The sequence below is a fragment of the Oncorhynchus tshawytscha genome, linkage group LG06, assembly GCF_018296145.1.
Source record: "Oncorhynchus tshawytscha isolate Ot180627B linkage group LG06, Otsh_v2.0, whole genome shotgun sequence".
Taxonomy (NCBI): Eukaryota; Metazoa; Chordata; class Actinopteri; order Salmoniformes; family Salmonidae; genus Oncorhynchus; species Oncorhynchus tshawytscha.
In genome coordinates, this window is record NC_056434.1 from 52,379,921 (window position 1) to 52,407,069 (window position 27,149).

The window sequence follows — 27,149 nt, forward strand, 5'->3', positions numbered from 1 at the left end:
CACATCCTCATCGGCAGACTCGACAGCCTTGGTTTCTCAAATGATTGCCTCGCCAACTACTTCTCTGATAGAGTTCAGTGTGTCAAATCGGAGGGTCTGCTGTCCGGACCTCTGGCAGTCTCTATGTGGGTGCCACAGGGTTCAATTCTTGGACCGACTCTCTTCTCTGTATACATCAATGAGGTCGCTCTTGCTGCTGGTGAGTCTCTGCTCCACCTCTACGCAGACGACACCATTCTATATACTTCCGGCCCTTCTTTGGACACTGTGTTAACTTCTTGCGTCGAGCCATCTCGGATCCGGGATCGTGAATACAGCCTCAAGTTCATTACCATAACGCAACGTTAACTATTCATGAAAATCGCAAATGAAATGAAATTAATATGCTAGCTCTCAAGCTTAGCCTTTTGTTAACAACACTGTCATCTCAGATTTTCAAAATATGCTTCTCAACCATAGCAAAACAAGCATTTGTGTAACAGCTAGCGCAGCTAGCGTAGCATTTAGCTTTAGCATCAGCAGGCAACATTTTCACAAAAACCAGAAAATCATTCAAATAAAATCATTTACCTTTGAAGAACTTCAGATGTTTTCAATGAGGAGACTCTCAGTTAGATAGCAAATGCTCAGTTTTTCCTGAAAGATTATTTGTTTAGGAGAAATCGCTCCGTTTGGTGCGTCACGTTTGGCTACCAAAAAAAAAAAAAAAATCAGTCATCAAAACGCCGAACTTTTTTCCAAATTAACTCCATAATATCGACTGAAACATGGTAAACGTTGTTTAGAATCAATCCTCAAGGTGTTTTTCACATATCTCTTCATGATATATCGTTCGTTAAGCCTCCTCTCTCCTCTCAATCACTGGATGACTGCGTGCAGCTTGTAGATTATGCACCAATTTAGACAAAGGACACCTGGCGGACCCCTGGTAAATGTAGTCTCTTATGGCCAATCTTCCAATGATATGCCTACAAATACGTCACAATGCTGCAGACACCTTGGAGAAATGATAGAAAGGGCAGGCTCATTCCCGGCGCATTCACAGCCATATAAGGAGACAATGGAAAACAGAGCCTCAAAAATTCTGCACATTTCCTGGTTGAAGTTTCATCTTGGTTTCGCCTGTAGCATGAGTTCTGTGGCACTCACAGATAATATCTTTGCAGTTTTGGAAACATTAGTGTTTTCTTTCCAAAGCTGCCAATTATATGCATAGTCGAGCATCTTTTCGTGACAAAATATTGCGCTTAAAATGGGCATGTTTTTTTATCCATAAATTAAAAGAGCGCCCCCTATATCCAAGAAGTTAACAACCCTCCAGGCAAGCTTCAATGCCATACAACTCTCCTTCCGTGGCCTCCAATTGCTCTTAAATACAAGTAAAACTAAATGCATGCTCTTCAACCGATCGCTACCTGCACCTACCCGCTTGTCCAACATCACTACTCTGGACGGCTCTGACTTAGAATACGTGGACAACTACAAATACTTAGGTGTCTGGTTAGACTGTAAACTCTCCTTCCAGACCCATATCACACATCTCCAATCCAAAGTTAAATCTAGAATTGGCTTCCTATTTCGCAACAAAGCATCCTTCACTCATGCTGCCAAACATACCCTTGTAAAACTGACCATCCTACCAATCCTCGACTTTGGCGATGTCATTTACAAAATAGCCTCCAATACCCTACTCAACAGATTGGATGCAGTCTATCACAGTGCAATCCGTTTTGTCACCAAAGCCCCATATACTACCCACCATTGCGACCTGTACGCTCTCGTTGGCTGGCCCTCGCTTCATACTCGTCGCCAAACCCACTGGCTCCATGTCATCTACAAGACCCTGCTAGGTAAAGTCCCCCCTTATCTCAGCTCGCTGGTCACCATAGCATCTCCCACCTGTAGCACACACTCCAGCAGGTATATCTCTCTAGTCACCCCCAAAACCAATTCTTTCTTTGGCCGCCTCTCCTTCCAGTTCTCTGCTGCCAATGACTGGAACGAACTACAAAAATCTCTGAAACTGGAAACACTTATCTCCCTCACTAGCTTTAAGCACCAACTGTCAGAGCAGCTCACAGATTACTGCACCTGTACATAGCCCACCTATAATTTAGCCCAAACAACTACCTCTTTCCAAACTGTATTTAATTTATTTATTTATTTTGCTCCTTTGCACCCCATTATTTTTATTTCTACTTTGCACATTCTTCCATTGCAAAACTACCATTCCAGTGTTTTACTTGCTATATTGTATTTACTTTGCCACCATGGCCTTTTTTGCCTTTACCTCCCTTCTCACCTCATTTGCTCACATTGTATATAGACTTGATTATACTATATTATTGACTGTATGTTTGTTTTACTCCATGTGTAACTCTGTGTCGTTGTATCTGTCGAACTGCTTTGCTTTATCTTGGCCAGGTCGCAATTGTAAATGAGAACTTGTTCTCAACTTGCCTACCTGGTTAAATAAAGGTAAAATTAAAAAATTAAAATAAAAAGAACAAATTCTTATTTTCAATGACGGCCTAGCAACAGTGGGTTAACTGCCTGTTCAGGGGCAGATTTGTACCTTGTCAGCTCGGGGATCTGAACTTGCAACCTTCCGGTTATTAGTCCAACACTCTAACCACTAGGCTACCCTGCCGCCCCACAGTGTCTGTTGCTTGAAATAATGTCTGTTGATGGAATATCGCAAATGGACATGGCAGTTTCACCGCAACGGATTCCAACTTTGACATCCCACTAATATTGATGTAGCTGCTAGACAGCATGGCAGTAATCATCACTTTGAGGGAATTTTGGCAACACTTTAGCCTGCAGCTATTATGATTCAGTTACAATACACTGTAAGACCTGTCATAAGCATGCGTGTCCGCTTATAACAACATTATCATCTCATTGTGATCCTGACTAAATCACAACCGCTTTGTAAATGTCCTACTGGAGAGACATGACGTGTCATACGCCTTAGACGTTGCTCGTCTTGGTGACTGTCGGCATATAACGCTGTGTATTGGGTAACTGAATAGTCCTGACGGGACAAGGACGCCAGTGACCGTACTCGAGCAAGGTTGTGGTCCGTGGACTGTTCTGCAGTCGAACGATGACCATGAACTCGACCCCTAAAAGGGAATTGTAATTCCATTAGACCGGTACATGCTCTACCCCATCTGGATTATCTGGCCTGGCTGGCAATGACTTTCCATCCAATAGATGACATAAGCGGAGCATTAATGCGTCTTACACAACATGATTCTCTGTGATTTACTCTGACTCAGCAGCTACTGCAGCAGCACAGGCCATGACTAGGGCATGCACGCAGACACACACACACACCAACTCTAGCCTAGCTCGGTCCCTGTGACCCCCAAAACCACTCCACACTTTTTAACATTTACTTAAACTCACTCTATATTCGCATAATTGCCAATGGTTTATTATGCGAGTGCCCCGTGCTCTTTAGAGAAAATGAAAAACCGTCACACTGCACCCGTCTCAGGTTTTTTCTTTCTCTAAAGTTACATTTGAAACATTTCCTAAGCAGACTCGCTAAAGGAATCTTAGGATGTGCACGTGCTTTTCATGTTTGAGTGCCCTGAGCCTGAGAGTACTGGATGAGTTAGGTGTCTTGTTACAGGCTTATTGCCTACAGCAGCTGTCAAATGGGTTTCACAGAGGAGGAATATCCATTCGTCAGCTTAGCCAGCATCGTAGCCTGGTCTCAAATCGTACACAACAATGCAGGTGTGACCCACTGTGGTTTGGAACTGGATCTCGTGTGTCACAAGACTGGGTTAGGCCACTCTGCTAAAGCCCGAGGCGTTAGCCCGGGAAGCCAACGTAAGTCTTCAGGTCTCAGACAAGATTTCTTATCCTGCAAGTGTAGCTCACAGAGGGAAGTACCTGTTCACTCTGGAAGGACCTGTTGAGGTAACCGACTAGGAGCTAATCAGCTACTTATTCCACGAAAGCAGAGCAAAAGAGAGCCAGCGTATTCATGGCAGTAAAGCGCTCAAGGTCAAAGCCGACTAGTCTATGACATACACACACTGACAGCACTACTAGATTGTGACACTTATTCAAAGCCATTTCGTAGAGCCACGCTGTCATTTTTAAATCCAGTAATGGATTGAAAGGAGTTTTACTCAAGAGCCAAATTTAGAAAAGCTTTTCTCCTCAATTAATGCTGCGCTTACGTTCCAGCTCACACCTTGGATTATAGTCAAACAGGGTTGAGTCAGTCACATAAGGTGTCAAGTAAAAAACGTAGTCGCTCTCTCGTCTGACTGTGTGTACGCCCAAATGTTTTCTTTTAACCTCAAGAAAATATGCGTCCTTACTTCCACCCGTAAAGAGTTGCCTATATTGTGGGTGCCCCTATTGTGTATCATGTACCGTGTGTGTGTCATGTAGTGGCAGTGAGACAAAAGTCTCTGCGGCGTTCTTAGTTACCAGCAGGAAATGACGCTGGCTCACCCTGTGCGAGGTGAAGGTAGAATGCACTGCAGCAACCGTCTTCTAACCGTATGTGTGGTGAACGCTTGCTTCTGTGCGTTGTAACAATCCCCTCCAAGCTTCCTGTGGTTTTAATCATTGTGTTCCTTTCACTCTGACTGCAGCATAGCGCAAGCTATACGATGCTCTGGTAAAGACATGCACGGAACACCTTTCTCACACACACACACACACATTACATTCACGCAGTTGCGTATGAGTCAGATTTTCTTTCTCACTAAGTCTCAATGCTGCAGCAAAGAGAAAATGGTAGAGGGTTGTAGGAGGGTTATTAGATGGTTGTAGAGGCCAGCCTGTTGCTGTGCAGTGTTTGTGTGTGTGCGTGCATGTGTATCTGGAGGGTGTGTGACTGTGTGTGTGTTACTGTATCTATGATCTATGGAGTGTGTAGAGGAGAGCAGGATTAGCATGGATTTGATGACCAGGGGAGGTTTAGCAGGCCCGACTTCAGCTGAGTTTAGAGCCTGCTGAAAGGAGCCGATTTACACACACACACACACACACACACACACACAGTGGCTCGCAGGTCTGCACACACACATTCATACCCACACATGAAGTCAGAGTCAGCGCTAGCCTTTTGGGTGCCCCCACACACACCTTGCGATCAAAACATTTTAGTAGCTCTCCTCTTGACAGCTAAAGTTTTCTAATTACTTTCCTACAATTCTACATATTTTGCCATGGGGCATAGAGAAAATGTTGCAGGTTTGATGCAATTATACTCATTTTGCCATGAGGCGGAGAAAAAAAATTCTCCACAGGGTGGAGAGGAACGCTTGCAGTTTTTAAATATGGTATCTTAGTGAGTAACAAAATCAATGGGAGCCCTACGATTGGTAATTCGACCATGATTACAAGTTTAGGTAGCTGGCTAGACTAACCAAATAATAAAAGGTCAAAAATGCTGACATGGGCTAATTGAGTGACTCAGTGACTGACATAAAATAAACTGCTGATGCACAACCACATTTCGAAATTGCTCCTGGTGTATTCTACTCTCAATAATAAGTTGAGACCCCGTCGTTTTTGCAGTGGGGTTGGATTGACCCGCTGGCCTACAGCCAGTGGTCCATCCCTATAATAGACCCTCGACAGGAGCCAAGGCTTTAAAAAAAGCAGTGCCACGGAGGTTGCTCTGGTGTGTGCGTATGCGTGCGTGCGTGTGTGTGTGTGCGTGTGTGTGTGTGTGTGTGTGTGAAGGGATGGTGTGTATAGGGGTATGATAATGACTAACATTCAGGCACTTATTTCTGTTGTGTGGTTAAAGAGCAGGGAAGACAGAAGAAAATGACACAAAAGTAAAGGGAATATAGAAAAGTAAGCGCGAGTATAGGTGGGAGAAAGGGCAAGCCAGAGAGGGAAGGAGAGGAAAGACAATGGAGGAAGCTGGCTACACGATCAATGCAGGGTTTTTATTAACTAACTTTAAACTGCACAGCACAAGGACATGGCTTGTAAGGCTGGTAGGTAAGTTTGTGATACAAATTATGATAGGAGGCTGCACGCTAACCAATCAAAGGGCATTTCGCAATATCTATGGAACAGGATATGCAAGACAACATAGGAAGTATTCTAAGGAAAGTATAGCATCATAAATGGTCTGATTGGCGATAAACATACAGGCTAGAAAGTTGGCATTGTACAATTCTCCGTACACATAAAGGGCACTTACTTAAGAGTGAGGGACGCACAACAAAGGACTTGGGCCGCCCCATGCCACCACACACTGAACAAACACTACGGAAACACAGGCTACTTTATACCAGAGGAATGGTGATTATCAGAGGGAGTTAAGGTGTGGTGACTTGGCAGGAGATGTGGGATGTCCAGAGGGTATTTGGGGAGTCGGGGCAATGGCATGATCCTTCGGAAAAGTCCAAAGAGGACCTAGGTACTCTCTCTTTCATTTCCTCTCTCTGCCGCCTCTGTCTCTCTCAAATCAAAGTTTATTTGTCACGTGCGGCGAATACAAAAGGTGTAGACTTTACACTGAAATGCTTACTTACAGGCTCTAACCAATAATGCAGAAAAGGTATTAGGTGAACAATAGGTAAGTAAAGAAATAAAAACAACAGTGAAGAATAACAGTAGCGAGGCTACATACAGACACCGGTTAGTCAGGCTGTTTGAGGTAGTATGTACATGTAGATATGGTAAAGTGACTATGCATATATGATGAACAGAGAGTAGCAGTAGCGTAAAAGAGGGGTTGGTGGATGGGACACAATACAGACAGCCCGGTTAGCCAATGAGCGGGAGCACTGGTTGGTCGGGCCAATTGAGGTAGTATGCACATGGATGTATGGTTAAAGTGACTATGCATATATGATAAACAGAGAGTAGCAGCAGTGTGAAAAAGGGGTTGGGGGGGCACAATTTGCAAATAGTCCGGGTAGCCATTTGATTACCTGTTCAGGAGTCTTATTGCTTGGGGGTAAAAACTGTTGAGAAGCCTTTTTGTCCTAGACTTGGCTTTTTGTCCTAGACTCCTAGTCTATGACTGGGGTGGCTGGAGTCTTTGACAATTTTTAGGGCCTTCCTCTGACACCGCCTGATGTAGAGGTCCTGGATGGCGGGCAGCTTAGCCCCAGTGATGTACTGGGCCGTACGCACTACCCTTTGTAGTGCCTTGTGGTCGGAGGTAGAGCAATTGCCGTACCAAGCAGTGATTCAACCAGTCAGGATGCTCTCGATGTTGCAGCTGTAGAACCCTTTGAGGATCTCAGGACCGATGCCAAATCTTTTTAGTTTCCCGAGGGGGAATAGGCTTTGTCGGGGCCCTCTTCACGACCATGTTGGTGTGTTTGAACCATTCTAATTTGTTGGTGTTGTGGACGCCAAGGAACTTGAAGCTCTCAACCTGCTCCACTACAGACCTTTCAATGAGAATGGGGGAGTGCTCTGTCCTCCTTTTCCTGTAGTCCACAATCATCTCCTTAGTCTTGGTTACATTGAAGGATAGGTTATTATTCTGGCACCACCCGGCCAGGTCTCTAACCTCCTCTCTATAGGCTGTCTCGTCGTTGTCGGTGATCAGGCCTACCAATGTTGTGTCGTCTGCAAACTTAATGATGATGTTGGAGTCGTGCCTGGCCATGCAGTCATGTGTGAACAGGGAGTACAGGAGGGGACTGAGCAAGCACCCCTGGGGGGCTCCAGTGTTGAGGATCAGCGTGGCAGATGTATTGCTACCTACCCTCACCACCTGGGTGCGGCCCGTCAGGAAGTCCAGGATCCAGTTGCAGAGGGAGGTGTTTAGTCCCAGGATCCTTAGCTTAGTGATGAGCTTTGAGGGCACTATGGTGTTGAATGCTGAGCTGTAGTCAATGAATAGCATTCTCAAAAGGTGTTCCTTTTGTCCAGGTGGGAAAGGGCAGTGTGGAGTGCAATAGAGATTGCATCATCTGTTGATCTGTTTGGGCGGTATGCAAATTGGAGTGGGTCTAGGGTTTCTGGGATAATGGTGTTGATGTGAGCCATGACCAGCCTTTCAAAGCACTTCATGGCTACGGACGTGAGTGCTACGGGTCTGTAGTCATTTAGGCAGGTTGCCTTTGTGTTTTTGGGCACAGGGACTATGGTGGTCTGCTTGAAACATGTTGGTATTACAGACTCAATAAGGGACAGGTTGAAAATGTCAGTGAAGACACCTGCCAGTTGGTCAGCACATACCCGGAGCACACGTCCTGGGAATCCATCTGGACCTGCAGCCTTGTGAATGTTGACCTGTTTAAAGGTCTTGCTCAGGTCGGCTACGGAGAGCGTGATCACACAGTCGTCCGGAACAGCTGATGCATGTCTCAGTGTTGCTTGCCTCGAAGTGAGCATAGAAGTGATTTAGCTCGTCTGGTAGGCTTGTGTCACTGGGCAGCTCGAGGCTGTACTTCCCGTTGTAGTCTGTAATAGTTTGCAAGCCCTGCCACATAAGATGAGCGTTGGAGCCGGTGTAGTATGATTCAATCTCAGCCCTGTATTGACGCTTTGCCTGTTTGATGGTTCGTCGCAGGGCATAGCAGTATTTCTTGTACGTTTCCGGGTAAGAGTCCCGCACCTTGAAAGCAGAAGCTCTACCCTTTAGCTCAGTGTGAATGTTGCCTGTAATCCATGGCTTCTGGTTGGGGTATGTACGTACAGTCACTGTGGGGACTATGTCCTCGATGCATTTATTGATAAAGCCAGTGACTGATGTAGTGTCACTCGTGCTTCCTGCTTTAATTTTAGCTTGTAAGCAGGAATCAGGAGGAGAGAGTTGTGGTCGGATTTCCCAAATGGAGGGAGAGGGAGAGCTTTGTACGCGTCTCTGTGTGTGGAGTACAGGTGATCTAGAATTTTTTTCTCTCCTCTGGTTGCACATTTAACATGTTGATAGAAATTTGGTAGAACTGATTTGTTTCCCTGCATTAAAGTCTCTGGCCACTAGGAGTGCCGCCTCTGGGTGAGTGGTTTCCTGTTTTCTTATTTCCTTATACAGAGTACATGCTGACTGAGTGCGGTTTTAGTGCCAGCATTTGTCTGTGGTGGTAAATAAACAGCCACGAAAAGTATAGCTGAGAACTCTCTAGGCAAGTAGTGTGGCCTGTAATTTATCACAATATACTCTTATATACTTCAGGCGAGCAAAATCTAGAGACTTCCTTAGATTTTGTGCACCAGCTGTTGTTTACAAATATGCACAGACCTCCCCCTCGTCTTACCGGACGGAGTGTGCTGTTCTATCTTGCCGGTGCAGCGTATATCCCGCTAGCTGAATATCCATGTTGTCATTCAGCCACGATTCTGTGAAACATAGGATATTACAGTTTTTGAAAAAGTTTTGGTAGGATATTCGTGATCGTACCTCGTCTAGTCTATTGTCCAATGATTGCACGTTGGCGAGTAATATTGACAGTAACGGCAGCTTTCCCACTCGCCTTCTGTGGGACCTCACGAGGCATCCCGCTCTGTGTCCTCTATACCTGCGTCTCCTCCTATCGTCTCCTAAATAACGGGGATGTTGGCACTGTCGGGTGTTTGGAGAATGTCCTGTGCTTTTTGCTTGTTGAAGAAAAAATATTCATCTAATCCGAGGTGAGTGATCGCTGTCCTGATATCCAGAAGCTCTTTTTTTGCCATAAGATACGGTTGCAGAAACATTATGTACAAAATAAGTTACAAATAACGTGAAAAACCCCCACATAATAGCACAATTGGTTGGGCGCCCGTAAAACTGCTGCCATTTCTTCCGGCGCCATTTTAACACTACCCCTCTCCCTCTCCCCCCTCCCCTCTATCTCCCTTTCCCTCTGTTTCCACAGTGGTGCGTTCTCTGAGGTGATCATGGCCAGGGAGAAGGCCACAGGGAAGATGGTTGCAGTGAAGTGCATCCCTAAGAAAGCACTGAAGGGAAAAGAGACCAGCATTGAGAATGAAATCGCCGTGCTTAGGAAGTAGGTACCGGGCGTCCTGAGGGGGATCAAAGGGGGGAGGTAGTTGCTTGGTTACGGTTGCCATCCTTCCACCCTGCCATCCTCTCTTTCTCTCTTCCTTCTCGCCAGTGGTTGTTTCTCTTGCTCCTTTATCTAATGACCCAGCACACATACGTCTAATGCCGTCAGCACACATTCGCTCCGCCTGCCCCTCATTCACCCACCTGTCTCTCTAAACGAGGCTCGTAATTTTCTCTTTTCCATGGTGTTTGTGTTTTTGATCACCCACACCTTGTTGCTTGGACACCAGAGTGGGAGACTACAATGCAAGCTAGATTTACTCAGGGTTTTCTTAAGCAAGCCAGCTTCAGTTAGCTTCACATTCTAGCTCAGGCTTCATCCATATTACGACGGTGGATATTGCTTGTCCGCCTGCCACTAACTCTCGCAGGCTTGTAACTGCGTGTGCATGTCGAACGCCGGACTCTTCATTGAGACAATACTGAAACACCAATCCCTGGGTGCCACATTATCATTTGTGCCGACATCAAAATGAGAAAAAAGTTATCTTACTAACTCAGCAGGCTAATGTGTTACTTATTGTTGATGCCACCTTTAGTGTGTTTATCAATGCATAAGCACCTTTTTTCCAACTCGGTTTTCCAGAGTTGACCAAAGTTACCTCGCTAACTACTCTAAACCAGGTACATAGTATACAGTTGAAGTCGAAAGTTTACATACACTTTGGTTGGAGTCATTAAAACGTGTTTTTCAACCACTACACACATTTCTTGTTATCAAACTATAGTTTTTATAAGTTGGTTAGGACATCTACTTTGCTTATGACACAAGTCATTTTCCCAACAACTGTTTACAGACAGATTATTTAACTTAACTTAACACTGTGTCACAATTCCAGTGGGTCAGAAGTTTACATACAATAAGTTGACTGGCACAGCTTGGAAAATTTCAGAAAATTATATCATGGCTTTAGAAGCCTCTGATTTACTCAAATGATGTCAATTAGCCTGGAGGTGTACCTTCAAACTCAGTGCCTCTTTGCTTGACAGCATGGGAAAAGCAAAAAGAAATCAGCCAAGACCTCTGAAAAAAATTGTAGACTTCCACAAGTCTGGTTCATCCTTGGAGCAATTTCCAAATGCCTGAAGGTACCACATTCACCTGTACAAACAATAGTACGCAAGTATAAGCACCATGGGACCACGCAGCCGTCATACTGCTCAGGAAGGAGACTCCTTCTGTCTCCTAGAGATGATGGTGCTTTGGTGCGAAAAGTGCCAATCGATCCCAGAACAACAGCAAAGGACCTTGTGAAGATGCTGGAGGAAACAGGTACAAAAGTATCTATATCCACAGTAAAATGAGTCCTATATCGACAGACCCTGAAGGCCGCTCAGCAAGGAAGAAGCCACTGCTCCAAAACCACCATAAAAACGCCAGACTACGGTTTGCAACTGCACATGGAGACAAAGATCGTACTTTTTGGAGAAATGTCCTCTGGTCTGATGAAAGAAAAATAGAACTGTTTGGCCATAATGACCATCGTTATGTTTGGAGGGAAAAGGGGGAGGCTTGCAAGCCGAAGAACACCATCCCAACCGTAAGCACGGGGGTGGCAGCATCATGTTGTGGGGGTGCTTTGCTGCAGGAGGGACTGGTGCGCTTCACAAAATAGATGGCATCATGAAGAGGGGAAATTATGTGGATATATTGAAGCAACATCTCAAGACATCAGTCAGGAAGTTGATGCTTGGTCGCAAATGGGTTTTACAAATGGACAATGACCCCAAGCATACTTCCAAAAATGTGGCGACATGGCTTAAGGACAACAAAGTCAAGGTGGAAGGAGGAATGGGCCGAAATTCACCCAACTTATTGTGGGAAGCTTGTGGAAGGCTTCCCGAAATGTTTGACCCAAGTTAAACAATTTAAAGGCAATGCTACCAAATACTAATTGAGTGTATGTAAACTTCTGACCCACTGGGAATGTGATGAAAGAAATAAAAGATCAAAAATCATTCTCTCAACTATTATTCTGACTTGTCACATTCTTAAAATAAAGTGATGATCCTAACTGGCCTAAAACAGGGAATTTTTACTAGGATTAAATGTCAGGAATTGTGAAAAACTGAGTTTTAAAATGTATTTGGCAAAGGTGTATGTAAACTTCTGACTTCAGGTATGGAGTCAAATACCTGTCAAAAGGTTGAACGTACATATTATTAGGACCGTAAGAATATCTATACGTAAATTATTAGGATCGTGAGAAAAGCCATGCAAGAAACATAAAACGTAAACTTTTAAAATAGATCTGTAAACGTACAAAACCCTATGTTACAACTATTAATGAATATTTACACGTTCAATTCTTACTTCACGTCTCCCTTTACTCGGTGACAGATCTTTTTTGTGCGGACAAACTTTATTCAGTAATGTGCCATCTGCAAAGGACATGAACTGTATGTAGCTAGTCAAAGTTAGCTAGTTAAAGCAACTCTTGCAGCTTTGCAGCTTCCGGTTTAATTTGCAAATTAAAAGTCTTGAGCTTGTTTTAGAAGTGCATTCAATAACTACGCTATACCAGTAGATGACATAGTATAAGCTTGGGCCTTCAGCAAATGACTTGTGTGAGAATGATAAAGACACAGAAGAGCCTTGTCTAGAATAACCGCCCAAGCTGCAAAATAGAAAGTAAATATTATTTAGGCTTATTCCGCTTTTTAAATATGCCATGCTGTTGTGTGTTAGTTAATGGCCATATAATTGCATACCTAATGAATCGTACTTTTTCCTGTATTTGGGAGAACAGACTCTAGGCCTTGTATTAGGCGTTTTGATTGTTTTATTAATGAATTCCACTCTGTATGTAGGTTTGTTATAGCCATTTTCGTTGCACAACCCCGTCACACAGAGGCTATATATCCATTTCAATAAATGAGACAAAACAAAATATTGATTAAGTCTAGGCTGTAACCTGTCCTGAGCGAAATAGCCAAGGGGTCCCAAATGGTCAAGACCATCTGTAGCCTATTCTTAATGCGAGATCTGTTTTCCCGATCAGCCACTGCATGTGCTTGTCAGAGTCATGTGTTTTAGGTGGCAGGGAAGTCAGGTGCAGGAGAATCAAACTGAGTGTAATGGAGTTATTTAATAACAATAAACGAAACATACTCCAAACACTAAATGTAACAATAAACAAAGTGGGTACGAGGACCCGACGCACACCAATACAACACTGAATAACAAACAATCTCTGACAAAGACATGAGGGGGAACAGAGGGTTGGATTGACGAGTTGCGCGCATCATGCATTTTCTGCGCTTTATTTGGCTAGCAGGCAAATAGGCCTACATTGGGGTATAATGACAATGAATGCATGCCTCCAGAAGGGCATCTTCTGAGGCTGAGGGTTGCTTTTCCGAAGGCGAATGGTGCTGTGGTGCTGCATGGAGATCACAAGCTCTTCAACTGGGCAGCCGTGTCGCGATGGAGGGAATATCCTATAAATCAAATCCAAATCAAATTGTATTGGTCACATACACGTGTTTAACAGATGTTATTACGGGTGTAGGGAAATTCTTGTGTTTCTAGCTCCAACAGTGCAGTAATATTTAACAAGTAATATCTAACAATTTCACAACAATACACACAAATCTAAATGAATCGAATTAAAATATTGGGGCGGCAGGGTAGCCTAGTGGTTAGAGCATTGGACTAGTAACTGATAGGTTGCAAGTTCAAATCCCCGAGCTGACAAGGTACAAATCTGTCGTTCTACCCCTGGACAGGCAGTTAACCCACTGTTTCTAGGCCATCATTGAAAATAAGAATGTGTTCTTAACTGACTTGCCTAGTTAAATAAAGGTCAAAAAATATATTCATAAATATTTGGACAAGCAATGTCAGAGTGGCATAGATAAAGATACAGTATATACAAATGAGATGAGTAATGGAAAATATGTAAACATTATTAAAGTGACTAGTGCTCCATTATTAAAGTGGCCAGTGATTTCAAGTCTATGGATATAGGGCAGCTGCCTCTGTGCTAGTGATGGCTGTTTAACAGTCTGATGGCCTTGAGATAGAAGCTGTTTTTCAGTCTCTCGGCCCCAGCTTTGTCTCTTGGTCCCAACCTGTACTGACCTCACCTTCTGGATGATAGCGGGGTGAACAGGCAGTGGCTCTCGTGGTTGTTGTCCTTAATGATCTTTTTGCCCTTCCTGTGACATCGGGTGCTGTAGGTGTCCTGGAGGGCAGGTAGTTTTCCCCCGGTGATGTGTCTGGAGAGCACTGCGGTTGCGGGCAGTGCAGTTGCCTTAACAGGAGGTGATAAAGCCCGACAGGATCCTCTCAATTGTACATATTTGAGGGTTTTAGGTGCTATGCCAAATTTCTTCAGCCTCCTGAGGTGGAAGAGGCGCTGTTGCACCTTCTTCACTACACTGGCTGTGTGAGTGGAACATTTCAGTGTGTCAGTGATGTGTACGCTGCTGAAGCTTTCCACCTTCTCTTCTGCGGTCCGGTCGATGACAATAGGGGGGTGTTCCCTCTGCTGTTTCCTGAAGTTCATGATCAGCTCCTTTGTTTTGGTGACGTTGAGTGAAAGGTTATTTTCCTGGCACCACACTCCCAGGACCCTTACCTCCTCCCTGTAGCCTGTCTCGTCATTGTTGGTAATCAGGCCTATTGTTGTCGTCCACAAACTTGATGATTGAGTTGAAGGCTTGCGTGGCCACGCTGTCATGGGTGAACAAGGAGTACAGGAGGGGGCTGAGCACGCACCCTTGTGGGGCCCCAGTGTTGAGAATCAACGAAGTGGAGGTTTGTTTCCTACTTTCACATCCTGGGGGTGGCCCGTCAGGAAATCCAGGACCCAGTTGCACAGGGTGGGGTTCAGACCCAGGGCCTCGAGCTAAATGATGAGCTTGGAGGGTACTATGGTGTTGAATGCTGAGCTATTGTCAATGAACAGCATTCCTACTGTACAGGTATTCCTCTTGTACAGATGGGATAGGGCACTGTGCAGTGTGATGGTGATTGCATCATCTGTGGATCTATTGGGGCAAATTGAAATGGGTCTACGGTGTGAGGTAAGGTAGAGGTGATATGGTCCTTGACTAGTCTCTCAAAGCACTTCATGATGAAAGAAGTGAGTGCTATGGGGCAATAGTCATTTAGTTCAGCTACCTTTGCTTTCTTGGGTACAGAAATAATGGTGACCATCTTGAAGCATGTGGGGACAGCAGACTAAGATAGGGAGAGATTGAATATGTCTGTAAACACTCCAGCCAGCTGGTCTGCGCATGCTCTGAGTAAGCGACTAGGGATGCCGTCTGGGCCGGCAGCCTTGCGAGGGTTAACATGCTTAAATATCTTGCTCACATCAGCCTTGGAGGAGGAGAGCCCACAGTCTTTGGCAGCAGGCCGCGTCTGTGGCACTGTGTTATCCTCACAGCGGGCGAAGAAGGTGTTTAACTTGACATCGGTGACCGTGATGTGGCTTCTTTTCTTTTTGTTTTTCGTTACAATCTGTAGACCCTGCCATATATGTCTCGTATCTGAGGCGTTGAATTACGAATCTACTTTGTCTCTATACTGACATTTTGCCTGTTTGATTGCCTTACGGAGGGAATAACTACACCGTTTTGTATTTGGCCATATTCCCAGTCACCTTGCCATAGTTAAATGCGGTGATTCTCGCTTGTTTTTTTGCGAATGCTGCCATATATCCACGTTTGTTGGTTAGGGTAGGTTTTAATTGTCACAGTGGGTACAACATCTCCTATACACTTCCTGATAAACTCAGTCACCATATCAATGTATTCATCAATGTTGTTCTCGGAGGCTACCTGCAACATATCCCAGTCCGCATGATCAAAACTATCTTGAAGAGTGGATTCCGATTGGTCAGACCAGCGTTGCATAGTCTTAGCACGGGTACTTCCTGTTTGAGTTTCTGCCTATAGGCAGGGAGCAACCAAATGTTAATTTCAAAGTCTATATGTTCATGACCCGATTCATATAAATCTTGTGAAATTATTAGAAATTGATATTAACCCCTCCTACAGAATATGCTTTGCCATGATTTTGAGTGATTTTAAATAAACTTGTCATATATCTTCTCGAATCTGTAGGACATTAAACAATTTAGAGGTAAGATGGATATTGATTTTGAGACATGACATGTAGTGTTTTCATATTTTAGTACTAGATGCACTTTTCAGATTAATTTAAAATTCCTGTTTTTCTAACATTTCTGAGCGCATACTAAGCTTTCTATTTTCAAAGCCTTTTACATTGACTTCAGCTCGTGTCACACAGATTTAGCCCTTTGCGACCCACAGAAACAAATTTAAAGACAACAACCACAAAATATGAAATCGACTGAAGTTTTTCCGAGAAAACTGCACTGCTATCAACAGAGCTCGTTGCTTATTATGGGATGTATCAGTTTACGAAATCTGACTTTTTTAGGTATGTTTATGAAATGTTCGAGAAAGACCCCTCTGAACGATTCAGAACATGAATTATCATATTTGTCTTGGTAAAGTGTGTTTTATAACGTAAGGAAGTGAAATTTCATCACCAAGTCCTTTTTTTACTCACATTGGGGAGAGTGGGTGGACACCCTATGATTAGTTAGAACTCTGAGCAGAGGGACTTTCTTTCTGTGTGTCTCAAATAGCACCCTATTCCCTATGTAGCTCAATGGACTTTGGTCAAAAGTAGGGCACAATATGGGGAATAGGGTGCAATTTGGGATTAAGACATTTCTCCTTGCTGCTGGTGAAACACTGAAGTAGAGGTTTCAACAAGTTCATTGTCTGCCTTGTCACCAGACACACACACACACACACACACACACACACACACACACACACACACACACACACACTTTTCGCCCACACAGATTTTTTCTATGGCCTATTGAGAACAGAAAGAAAATTGAAAACACTTGATGATTCAAAGAAATTTAACATGAAAATAGCTGCGTTTCAAATGGACTCTGGTCAAAAGTAGTGCACTATAGGGAATATGGTGCTGTTTGGGACTGACATTGCTTTGTTGTGATGAATGCAATGAATAAAACTATTTGGTGAGGAAATTGTGCTTTATTGTGCTGTGCATTGAAATGATCAGAGGGTAGTAAAACAGTAAGCCAATTAAATAAGTTTCCCCTCTTCAGGATAAAACATGAGAACATTGTGGCTTTGGAGGACATCTATGAGAGCTCCAACCACCTATACCTCATCATGCAGTTGTGAGTACAGTACCTCAACCACCATTTTGTCTGTCTGTATCTTGTATATGTCTGTCTGTCTTTCTGATAATGCAGGACCGGTGTTCATATTTCTATAAGAGGTGTCTGTAATGAAAATAAGATGTGCCGGTACTCTGTGTCCGTGTGAGCACTGGTCCAAATCAAATCACTGTGATAACGTATCATGTTTTGCTGCAGTAGGCGTTCAGGGGTTATCGAGGTGCATTTGGCCTTGGCAATACAAAAGCAAACCTGTGTGGATGTAAGCATTCCCAAAGAGTTGCTTCTATGTTTCTTTTGTGTCATGGTTGTAACACTGTAGCAAACACAGTCTGGCAAAATACTAATTTAAAAAGAATCTCTAGGGTCAGTTTCCCAGACATGGATTTAGCCTTGACTGATTTAAAAAAAGGCATGATCAATGGAGAATCTCTATTGAAATAGCCTTTTCATTCAGGACTAAGATTAAGTGTCTGAAAAGTTTGAAAGAAAAGATAAAAGCTGCACACTAGCTCCGATGCAATCATTTATTCACCAACATTTCGACACGAAGCTTCGTTAGGGTGACATGTGTTTTAAGTATCTTGGGAACCAGCCCTAAGTGAGGGTTAGGTTCATTCAGTCCTCAATCTCCTCAAAGTATCTGAACGAAAGCTGTTTGACTGCATCGTAAAGGGTTGGGGTTGAGGCTAGGGTTGAACCAGGAACTGGACATGAAGCCAGGGTTATGGTTAGGGTTGAAGTTGAACCCCGGAAATAGACTTGATGCTAGGGTTACGGTTGGGTTAGATTGACTCAACCTCTGTCTCTGTCTCAGGGTGTCTGGTGGTGAGTTGTTTGACCGCATCGTAGAGAAGGGTTTCTACACAGAGATGGACGCCAGCAGACTCATTAAACAGGTGCTTGACGCTGTCAACTACCTCCACGACATGGGCATCGTACACAGGGACCTCAAGGTACTGAGTAAGACACATATACACAGAGCTCAAATCGCGTATTTCCCAATATTGATCGTTTCTTTCCTCAGCCAGAGAACCTGCTTTACTACAACCCCCATGACGAGGCCAAGATCATGATCAGTGACTTTGGTCTGTCTAAGATGGAGGGGACAGGAGACGTGATGGCCACTGCCTGTGGGACGCCAGGATATGTGGGTGAGGCTGTTCTCTCTACCCTCTGGGCTGTTAGGATCCATATTAGCTACTGCTAAAGCAGCAGCTACTCTTCCTGGGGTCCACACCGAACATGAAACATAATATACCTAATATAGAATGTGAATAGACAAGTACATCACAAAGACAAAACGACATAAATGCAACAAAAAAAAGTATGCATGCTTTCAGTTATGCCTTCATAATCATGTGATTCATACACGCTACTGAATGCAAGTGCAACACGCTCAAAAGGAAATGGAAATGCAATAACAAGCAGGTGCGTTGCGATTAGGATGACACTTCACTAAATTCCCCTGACGTGAATATAGCAACCTTGTTTCTATAGTTACCGCCCGTAATGGGTATGCTGGAGTAAAGTATAGACCTTTTTTTTTGTTACGGTTACCACTCACAATGGGTTTCCTGGTGTAGCACGTAATCTCTTTAACGGGTAGACCTTTTGTTACAGTTACCACCCGCTATGGGCTTCATTAGGTAAAATGCAACATTCGTGAACATGAAATAACCAGGCCTTGAATCTTGAGCCTTGTTGCAGTTTATCGCCCATTAACGGGTTAGTTGAGATATAGCGTAACGTGTTACAGTGCAACCTGCTCTGGGTTTCATTAGGTAAAACGGAAGGAAGACATGACATAAGGAAGTCTGCAGTAGTGACATAATCTAAACATATCTCTACTTCTGGGTTAACCTAAACATAATTCACCTAATTGGACCGGAGGAAACCTCACCCAAACAAAATGAATAGGAGTTTGGTAGATACAGTGGTGAAGTAGTGGGTGGTTTCTGAACAACACTCCATAAGAACATATGGCAGCAGAGCTTTGGTTCTCCCTTACTTCTATTGCGTCCTTGTTTACTTAGGGGTTAATGTGGAAGAAGCCTTATTTCCTATCCACACCAGTATGTTTGGAACATACTTTGCTAGTGTCAATACAAGCTCAACGCAGGGATTGTTATGCAAGGCCTCAATGTTCTAAATCTCCCCCTGAACCTTATGATGTTCTCCACAGCCCCAGAGGTTCTGGCTCAGAAGCCCTACAGCAAGGCAGTGGACTGCTGGTCTATCGGAGTCATCGCCTACATTCTGTAAGTACCTCATAACAACGTTTTCTTTTTGTGTGTGTCACTGGCCTAGGCACAATACCCCATAATGTCAAAAGTGAAATGATGTGATTAGATCTTTTTTTAACAAATGAATGGAATGCTGAAATGTCTTGTCTATGTATTCAACCCCTTTGTTAAGGCAAGCCTATATAAATTCAGGAGTAAAAATGTGTTTAAAAAGGTCACATAATAAGTTGCATGGACTCACTCTGTGTGCAATAATAGTGTTTAACGTGATTTTTGAAAGACTAATTCATCTCTGTACGACACACATACATTTATCTGTAAGGTCGTGCAGTGAATTTCAGACACTGATTCAACCACAAAGACCAGAGAGGTAAAACAATTACGGAGTTGAATGGCTGTGATGGAAGAGAACAGAGGATGGATCAACAACATTGAAGTTACTCCACAATACTAACCTAAATGACAGTGAAAAAGAAGGAAGCCTGTACAGAATAGCAAATATTTCAAAACATGCATCCTGTTTGCAATAAAGCATTAAAGTAAAACTGCAGCAAAGAAATTAACTTCATGTCCTGAATACAAAGCGTTATGTTTGGGGTGAATCCAACAAAACACATCACTGAGTTACCACTCTTCAACAGACACTGGGAGTCAACGTCACCTTTCAGCATGACAGTAACCTAAAAACACAAGGCCAAGTCTACACAGGAGTTGCTTACCAAGATGACATTGAATGTTCTTGAGTGGCTTAGTTACAGTTTTGACCTAAATCGGCTTGAAAATATATGGCAAGACTTCAAATTGGCTGTCTAGCAAGGATCAACAACCAGCTTGTTTATATATTTTTTAAGAATAATGTGCAAATATTGTTCAATGCAGGTGTTCAAAGCTCTTAGAGACTCACCCAGAAAGAGTTACAGCCGTATTCACTGCCAAAGGTGATTCTGACATGTATGGGCTACAAGGTGTGAATACTTATGTAAATGTAAAGAAAGAAATAATAGCTACATTTTTAATTCAGGCTGTAACACAACACAATGTGGAATGAGTCAAGGGTGTGAATATTTTCTGTAGGCACTGTATATTGATATGTTATCTGTCCCCAAGGTTGTGTGGTTACCCTCCATTCTATGACGAGAATGACTCTAAGTTGTTTGAGCAGATACTCAAGGCAGACTATGAGTTTGATGCACCCTATTGGGATGATATATCGGATTCAGGTGAGCCGTGTGTGTTTGCATCTGTACACATGCTCATTTGCCATTCTAGTCATTTTGCCGACACTTTTACCCAGAGCTACTTAAAGTAGTGAGTGCATATATTTTCATACTTTTTTTCAAACTCGTCTCCTGTGGGAATTGAACCCACCACATTGGCATTGCAAGGACCATGCTCTACCAACTGAGCCACACAGGATCCAGTACCCGATGTCTTCATAAGAATAGTAAACCAACTGAAATTCAGTGAAGTGAGGACATTTCTCCGGTCCTCACTTGTAAAATTGAGATTTTACGGTTAGGTTTAGGGGTCAGGGTAAGGACTAGGGGTGAGGGAAATGGAAAGGGGGTTAGGGAAAATAAGATTTTGAATGGGGAATCAATTGTTGGTCTCCAAAAAGTCCACACGAGTATAGTAAGACATAGCTGGGCTTGTATATGAATGTGTGTGCACGTATACAATTGTTTGTGTGTAATTGCAATCTTGAATTAATGGCACATGGTATACAGTCCCATGAGTGAGATTGTGTGTATCTTCCACATACAGCCAAAGAGTTCATCAGCTCTCTGATGGAGAAGGATCCACAGAAGAGATTCACCTGTGACCAGGCTCTAGCCCACCCCTGGTGAGTGTCTGATTGCCACCAGACTGACTGAGCACCATCATACTGGTCCCAATTTACTCCATACCCCTTTCTCTTTGCCCTAACCCATTGATGTTTGCAGATCTGAAGGGTCTGGGTAGGTAGAGCCCGTTAAAGCCTCCTCATATCTCTTCCACCTTACCGATCTGTAAACATCAAAGTGTTAGGAACAATGGGAAGGGGTGGTAAGTGAATTGGGACCAAACAATCAAAGGGAACAATGCACCATGGTGAAAGCTGACGCAGATAGAGGATGCCTGGATGATGCAGGTGTTACGTAGAGCAGTGCCATGCGTGTCCTCCCACTGTCATCTGTCACCATGACTCCCTCCCCTCCTCCTAAACTCTCTCCTCTCCTGGTCTGAGACTGGGGGGGAATCAGTCGGGGGTTGGGAAGACAGAGACCCACGGATGCAAATTATGCAAAATTGCAACCATCAAAAGCCACCAGGTTATTACCAGCTGATGTCTCATTAAACCATCAATACGTGCTAAAATCACTCACACAGCTGATCTCAACTGCAACCAACATTGGCCAGCGATTTACCTCTCCCTAACGGGGATGTCGATGTTGTCTTTTTAGTCATGATTACATTGCCAAGACAATTTTGCCCTCCGGTTGTTATTATCATTGGAACAACTTAGTCCTACTTTATGAGCAGACTAAGGACGATTTCTATATTTGACAATCATTCCGTACAACTGAAATGAAGCATTTCCTCCTTTACCACGGCAAGTCTACTATGGCAGTTTACCCGACACTGTGTATGAAACGGAATACTAATGTTGACGGTGTAGCCTACTCGTTCTTTCATTTGTTTCCAATTTATATAGTCCATTAAATACAACTGTCTTTAAAATAAAATAGTCTGATATGGTAAATTCTTATCAAGATTGGGGGGTAAAATATCCCTGGACAGTCCTTATTTGAAATGCGTAACTAAATCAAGTAAATTGAACATTTTATTTTTTTATCAAAGGAAAATGTAGTCTAAAGTTAATTCGATTGGCATATATTATATTGTTTTGCCATATTTAAGGTGAAATGTTTGAATGAAATATAGGACTACTACAAGTATTTTCACATTCATCAGCCTTACGTTTTCCAATGCTCCTGATAGGTCGATATTTGAAACAGAGAACCTCGACTAGCTGTCTGGTATCATAAACAATTCATATGGAAACAACGAGAGATCAACTGATCTGCTGGTTTATCCTTAGTGGGTTTTTTGCTGCAATCAAGCCTAGTTTAGCCCGCAGGTGCACGTAATCTCATGTTAGTAGCATTTTAAGAAATCCAGCGGTAACCTGCAGGATAAATGATGCCTGTCCGTTGCATTTGAGCCATTGCGTCTTGGGCCTATTGTGACTTGGGCAGGTGGCTTGATAGAGTTTATATAGACTCACAAAGGGTGGTTGTAACAGGTGGGTATTATATAACGTGAGACCGGTCAGTACACATCCTATCTAGGTACTCAGGCCAGGATTTTTTTAACCATGATAAAAGAAAAACATCTGCACACTACATGTTCTTTATCAATACTTTTTAACCAATAAACAGACATTGTATTTCAGGATTGCTGGGGACACGGCTCTCTGCAAGAACATCCATGAATCAGTCAGTCGGCAGATGAGGAAAAATTTTGCCAAAAGCAAATGGAGGGTGGGTACACAATTTACTCTTCTCTCTTTTTTTTTGGGGGGGGGGAGATTCTGTCACCCCCTGTGGCCCATCCCACATGAAATGTATTAAATAACACATTCATATTAAACACCCAAGCATGCAAAAAGTACCAATTTACAATGTACACATTTTAAATTGTGTCCAACATAAACATAGTTATCCTTCCTATTTTACATGCCTGTTCTCGCCATCTCTCCTCACCTGCCTCCTCTCCCTCCTTCTCCCTCTCTGTTTCCTCCACAGCAAGCGTTTAACGCCACGGCAGTGATTCGTCATATGAGGCGCTTGCAGCTGGGCAGTAGTCTGAACAGCAGCTTTGGCAGCAGTATGAGCTTTGACCAACAGGGACCGAACTCTATGCTGGCCAAGAGCATGTCTGTAGACTGTGCCACCCTCTCACGCAAAGATGGTAACTGAATGACGCCTTTATGTTACTTTACCGGTTTAGTCTGGTATTTTGGATCTATCAAGGATGTGTAACTTTTGAGTGATTCTAGTGATCTTCTCCCCTCAGGTCCTCCACAACCTCTGCCCACTCTGCCTCTCTCCACTGCAGCCTGCAGTGCCCCTGCCAGCATCAGAGGGGAACCACAGGCAGAACTACAGGTTGTGGCTACAGCTGCAGCGGTGGAGCCACTCCGTCCACGCCCCTCCACAGTCACTACCATCCACATGGGGACTAAATGACGTCAGGTTCCGCGGGAGGTCAGTTGGGAGACCACAGAGCTTTGAGTTGGTATTCTAATTCAGCCCCTCAGAATTCCAGAATTTCTCTCCTAGTCTGCCCATCCCGCCCATTATCAGCTGTTGGGATTGAGGACTTGAGGACCCCTTCTATTTACCATGGCTCAGCACTTACTGCGTTCTCAGGGCAGCACTCTGTCTGTACCCAACCACAGTAAGTGTATTCAGAGATGTGAAATATAATGAAGAGAGCTCACAGGATTTCCTATTCTATCAAACAGACAATCATATCTGTTCTACATGATACATGCCTATTTGAACATTCTACTTCCTAACGGACCACAGGTCTGGTGGTGAAGAGATGAGGAAGAATACTGTCTCTCTCTCTCTCTCTGTCTACTGACCAGAGGGTTTAGTTTCCCAGTGTTTAAATTGGGTTGGTGCACTCGGTACGGATTGCAACACAAAATGTTCACCTCTTATAGAATGTTCACTCTAAAATATGAACACGGACATTGAAAATATTGTACTGTAAAATGAAAATGAGCCTGGCTCCTGAAATGAATACCGGCATCTTTGTCATTCCACTTCAAACACTGCCGTGTTGTAAGACTGTCCTCCAGAAGACAAGAAGACCTGTTTTGTATGGGACATTGGTGGTGTTATGAGGCCACACTATGCTAGGTTGAAGATGGAGAAGGTTAAGACAACGTAATAATTCTGTGCAGATGCGTTCGAATATAAACAAATTCATTGGACCAGCGCTGGAGCGAAAATGACTGGAAGTGAATGTTAGCAATACAGAAAGTTTGCCATCAAAGTGGAAAATAAACACAATCGTAGAGAATTTCTGTTAACTACTCAGCCAACAAATAACTTAACTGTTTTACTGTCATTCTATTCGTTTAAACGTTTTTTTTTCAAATGAGCTACAGACACTTTACTACTTGTTTCCCAACCGCTGGTCACGTTTTCAATGCTTATCTCCTGTAAAATCAGAAACAGCGCTGGTCCAATGAATGTGTTTCTTTTCAAATGCTGCCGCATGGAATTATTACGTTTTCTTCTCCTTATGGGAACTCACCATGTTTTTATTAGTCTTTGTTATTGAGACTGCTGTAATTCTGAGACTGTGAGTGTCAGGGGCATCACGCCCTCTATGCCTTGTGTTCAAAATTGCACCCTGAAACCATTGTGAGGAGTTACTTTTATGAAACTGAAACAGCATTCAAGGCTAAAATAGTGATGACTTCTTATCCTAATTTCTAGTTTTAATTTTTAGCTGCAGTTAAGGTTGAGTAAAATCACTGGTTCATTATTCCCAACTGTAGGGCATAGCGGTTATATATATATATTTGCTTTATGTTTTCTGGATATATAATGTCAGAGAAACACATCTATCTGCAGAATCATACACACACCTGCTTTACTAGTGTGAGACAACTGGCAAGAGCAGTTTTGACGGCCGGTTGTGACGGTAATGCCGGTTGTGACAGTTATGCATTCATCGTACACTTTTCCTGATTGAAAGGTATTGAATGATTTATTTTCTTATTCTGACTCTTGTAAGAACTTTACTTACAGGGGGAAAATTTGTAAATGTGTCACAAGACTTTTACGTTGTAATGTATAAACGGTCAAATATTTTGTCAGTAGAAGGTTCAAATGTATAGTTGTTACTTATGAATAATTGCGATGTAACTGTGATGCCATCATTAGCATAAAGATAGCATAGCTTTGTGACCTGTTCTCAGGGAGATACTTTGACAATTTGATGAAATGAAATCCCAGTTATGATGCTGAGGTTGACGTTTATGATGATGATGCATGTATTGACTAAAGCAAGCTTTGCATATTCTTACGTGTCCCGTCAGGACAGTTCAGCTCATAATTAAAACAATTTGGTGGGGATGAACCTTACGTGGAATGGACAGTTTGACATATCCCATTTTGGGGGCATTGTTTTTTTTTAAATAATCATTGGGATGAGACTGAAATGATGCGTATTATAACAATGACCGCTGCAATAGAGTTCAATTTAAACACATATGACAAACTAAGAAATAAAGATTGAAGTCATTTGATAATCAGTGCTCCATTGCAGAATAATTTTGTAGGAGCCTGTGTAGTATAGCCAACTTTAGTTACCTGTGCTGCTTTGCTTCTTCCCCCCCAGGCGCTGGCTGTTCCCAGAAGTGCTCACACACTGTTTGGTCAGTGTACTTTCATACCCGTCCTTTGAATTTAGCAGCCAGTTGCTGTCTCTCTCGCTGTCCTCACTCTCTGTCTTCACTCCTCTCTCCCAAAACGAACGGTCTTCACCCTGCAAGGAGGAGGGAAATCTGTCTAGCAAGCGTTTTTACCTGTGATACCACTGCTTAATATTTCACTGTTCGACATGTATGGAACCAGGGTAGATTTCATTTCATTCAGTTTACTTTCTGAATGGACTTTATTTCAAATGGTATTGACCCCCAACCCTGGATGCAACTTAAAAGCTTGAAATTAGTATGTTTTGATGTTGAGCACAATTGTAGATCTCAATGTGCAATGTTGATGTAAAAGGACTTGAAAAACTACTTCTCAGGGGCAGTAAACTATGAGTATAGATATATGTTCATGAAGATGTAGATCCTCTTGTCCTTTTGTAGATATACATCTCAGTAACCATATTTGCTTGGATTGCAGTGTTTATTGATTTTCTACGTTACAAATACTGTATGTTCTTTTCAAAAACAGCATGATACAAAGCACGAAATATAAAGCTTTTACAAACATGCATGAAAAGCACTTTGTTTGAGAGATACTGTGTATATAGGTTGTGATAAATTGGACTACAAGATGACTAACTCTTGAATAAAATCTAATAAAAAGTAAGAATATACTTAACTCCAGGGGGCTTACTGTGGAGTGCTATTGCAAAGCAGTGACTAATAAAACAGAAATATTACACCACCGGTCAAAGGCTTTAGAACACCTACTCATTCAAGGGTTTTTCTTTTGGACTATTTTCTACATTGTAGAATAATAGTGAAGACATAAACTATGAAATAATCATGTAGTAGCCAAAAAAGTGTAACACTTTTTTTTAGGTTACTACATCATTTCATAGTGATGTCTACAATGTAGAAAATAGTCAAAATAAAGAAAAACCCTTGAATGAGTAGGTATTCTAAAACTTTTGACCGTGTGTGTGTGTGTGTGTGTGTATACACACATACAGTGCCAGTCCAAAGTTTGGGTCTTTCTTTCTTTTTTACTATTTTCTACATTGTAGAATAATAGTGAAGACATCAAAACTATGAATCACATATGGAATCATGTAGTAACTAAAAAAGTGTTATACAAATCACAATATATTTGAGATTCTTCAAAGTAGCCACCCTTTGCCTTGATGACAGCTTTGCACGCTCTTTGCATTCTCTCAACCAGGTTCATGAGGGAGTCACCTGGAATGCTTCCC

General features: G+C 42.9%; 1 protein-coding gene across 3 annotated transcripts in view; it reads left to right on the forward strand.

The window, feature by feature from the left end:
• LOC112252710 (calcium/calmodulin-dependent protein kinase type 1D) overlaps positions 1 to 26,465 on the forward strand; it is a 50,065-nt gene extending 23,600 nt beyond the window's left edge. For 2 of the 3 annotated variants that reach the window (XM_024424204.2, XM_024424205.2), the window contains exons 2-11: positions 9,819 to 9,950; positions 17,137 to 17,211; positions 18,029 to 18,167; positions 18,239 to 18,365; positions 19,397 to 19,472; positions 20,565 to 20,677; positions 21,222 to 21,300; positions 22,894 to 22,981; positions 23,246 to 23,411; positions 23,517 to 26,465. In XM_024424204.2, coding sequence (XP_024279972.1) covers positions 9,819 to 9,950; positions 17,137 to 17,211; positions 18,029 to 18,167; positions 18,239 to 18,365; positions 19,397 to 19,472; positions 20,565 to 20,677; positions 21,222 to 21,300; positions 22,894 to 22,981; positions 23,246 to 23,411; positions 23,517 to 23,689 — 1,168 coding nt within the window. In that variant the 3' untranslated portion in view covers positions 23,690 to 26,465. The remainder of the gene's footprint in view (positions 1 to 9,818; positions 9,951 to 17,136; positions 17,212 to 18,028; positions 18,168 to 18,238; positions 18,366 to 19,396; positions 19,473 to 20,564; positions 20,678 to 21,221; positions 21,301 to 22,893; positions 22,982 to 23,245; positions 23,412 to 23,516) is intronic. The other variant, XM_024424206.2, reaches the window with a different exon arrangement.
• Positions 26,466 to 27,149: the final 684 nt, after the last annotated feature.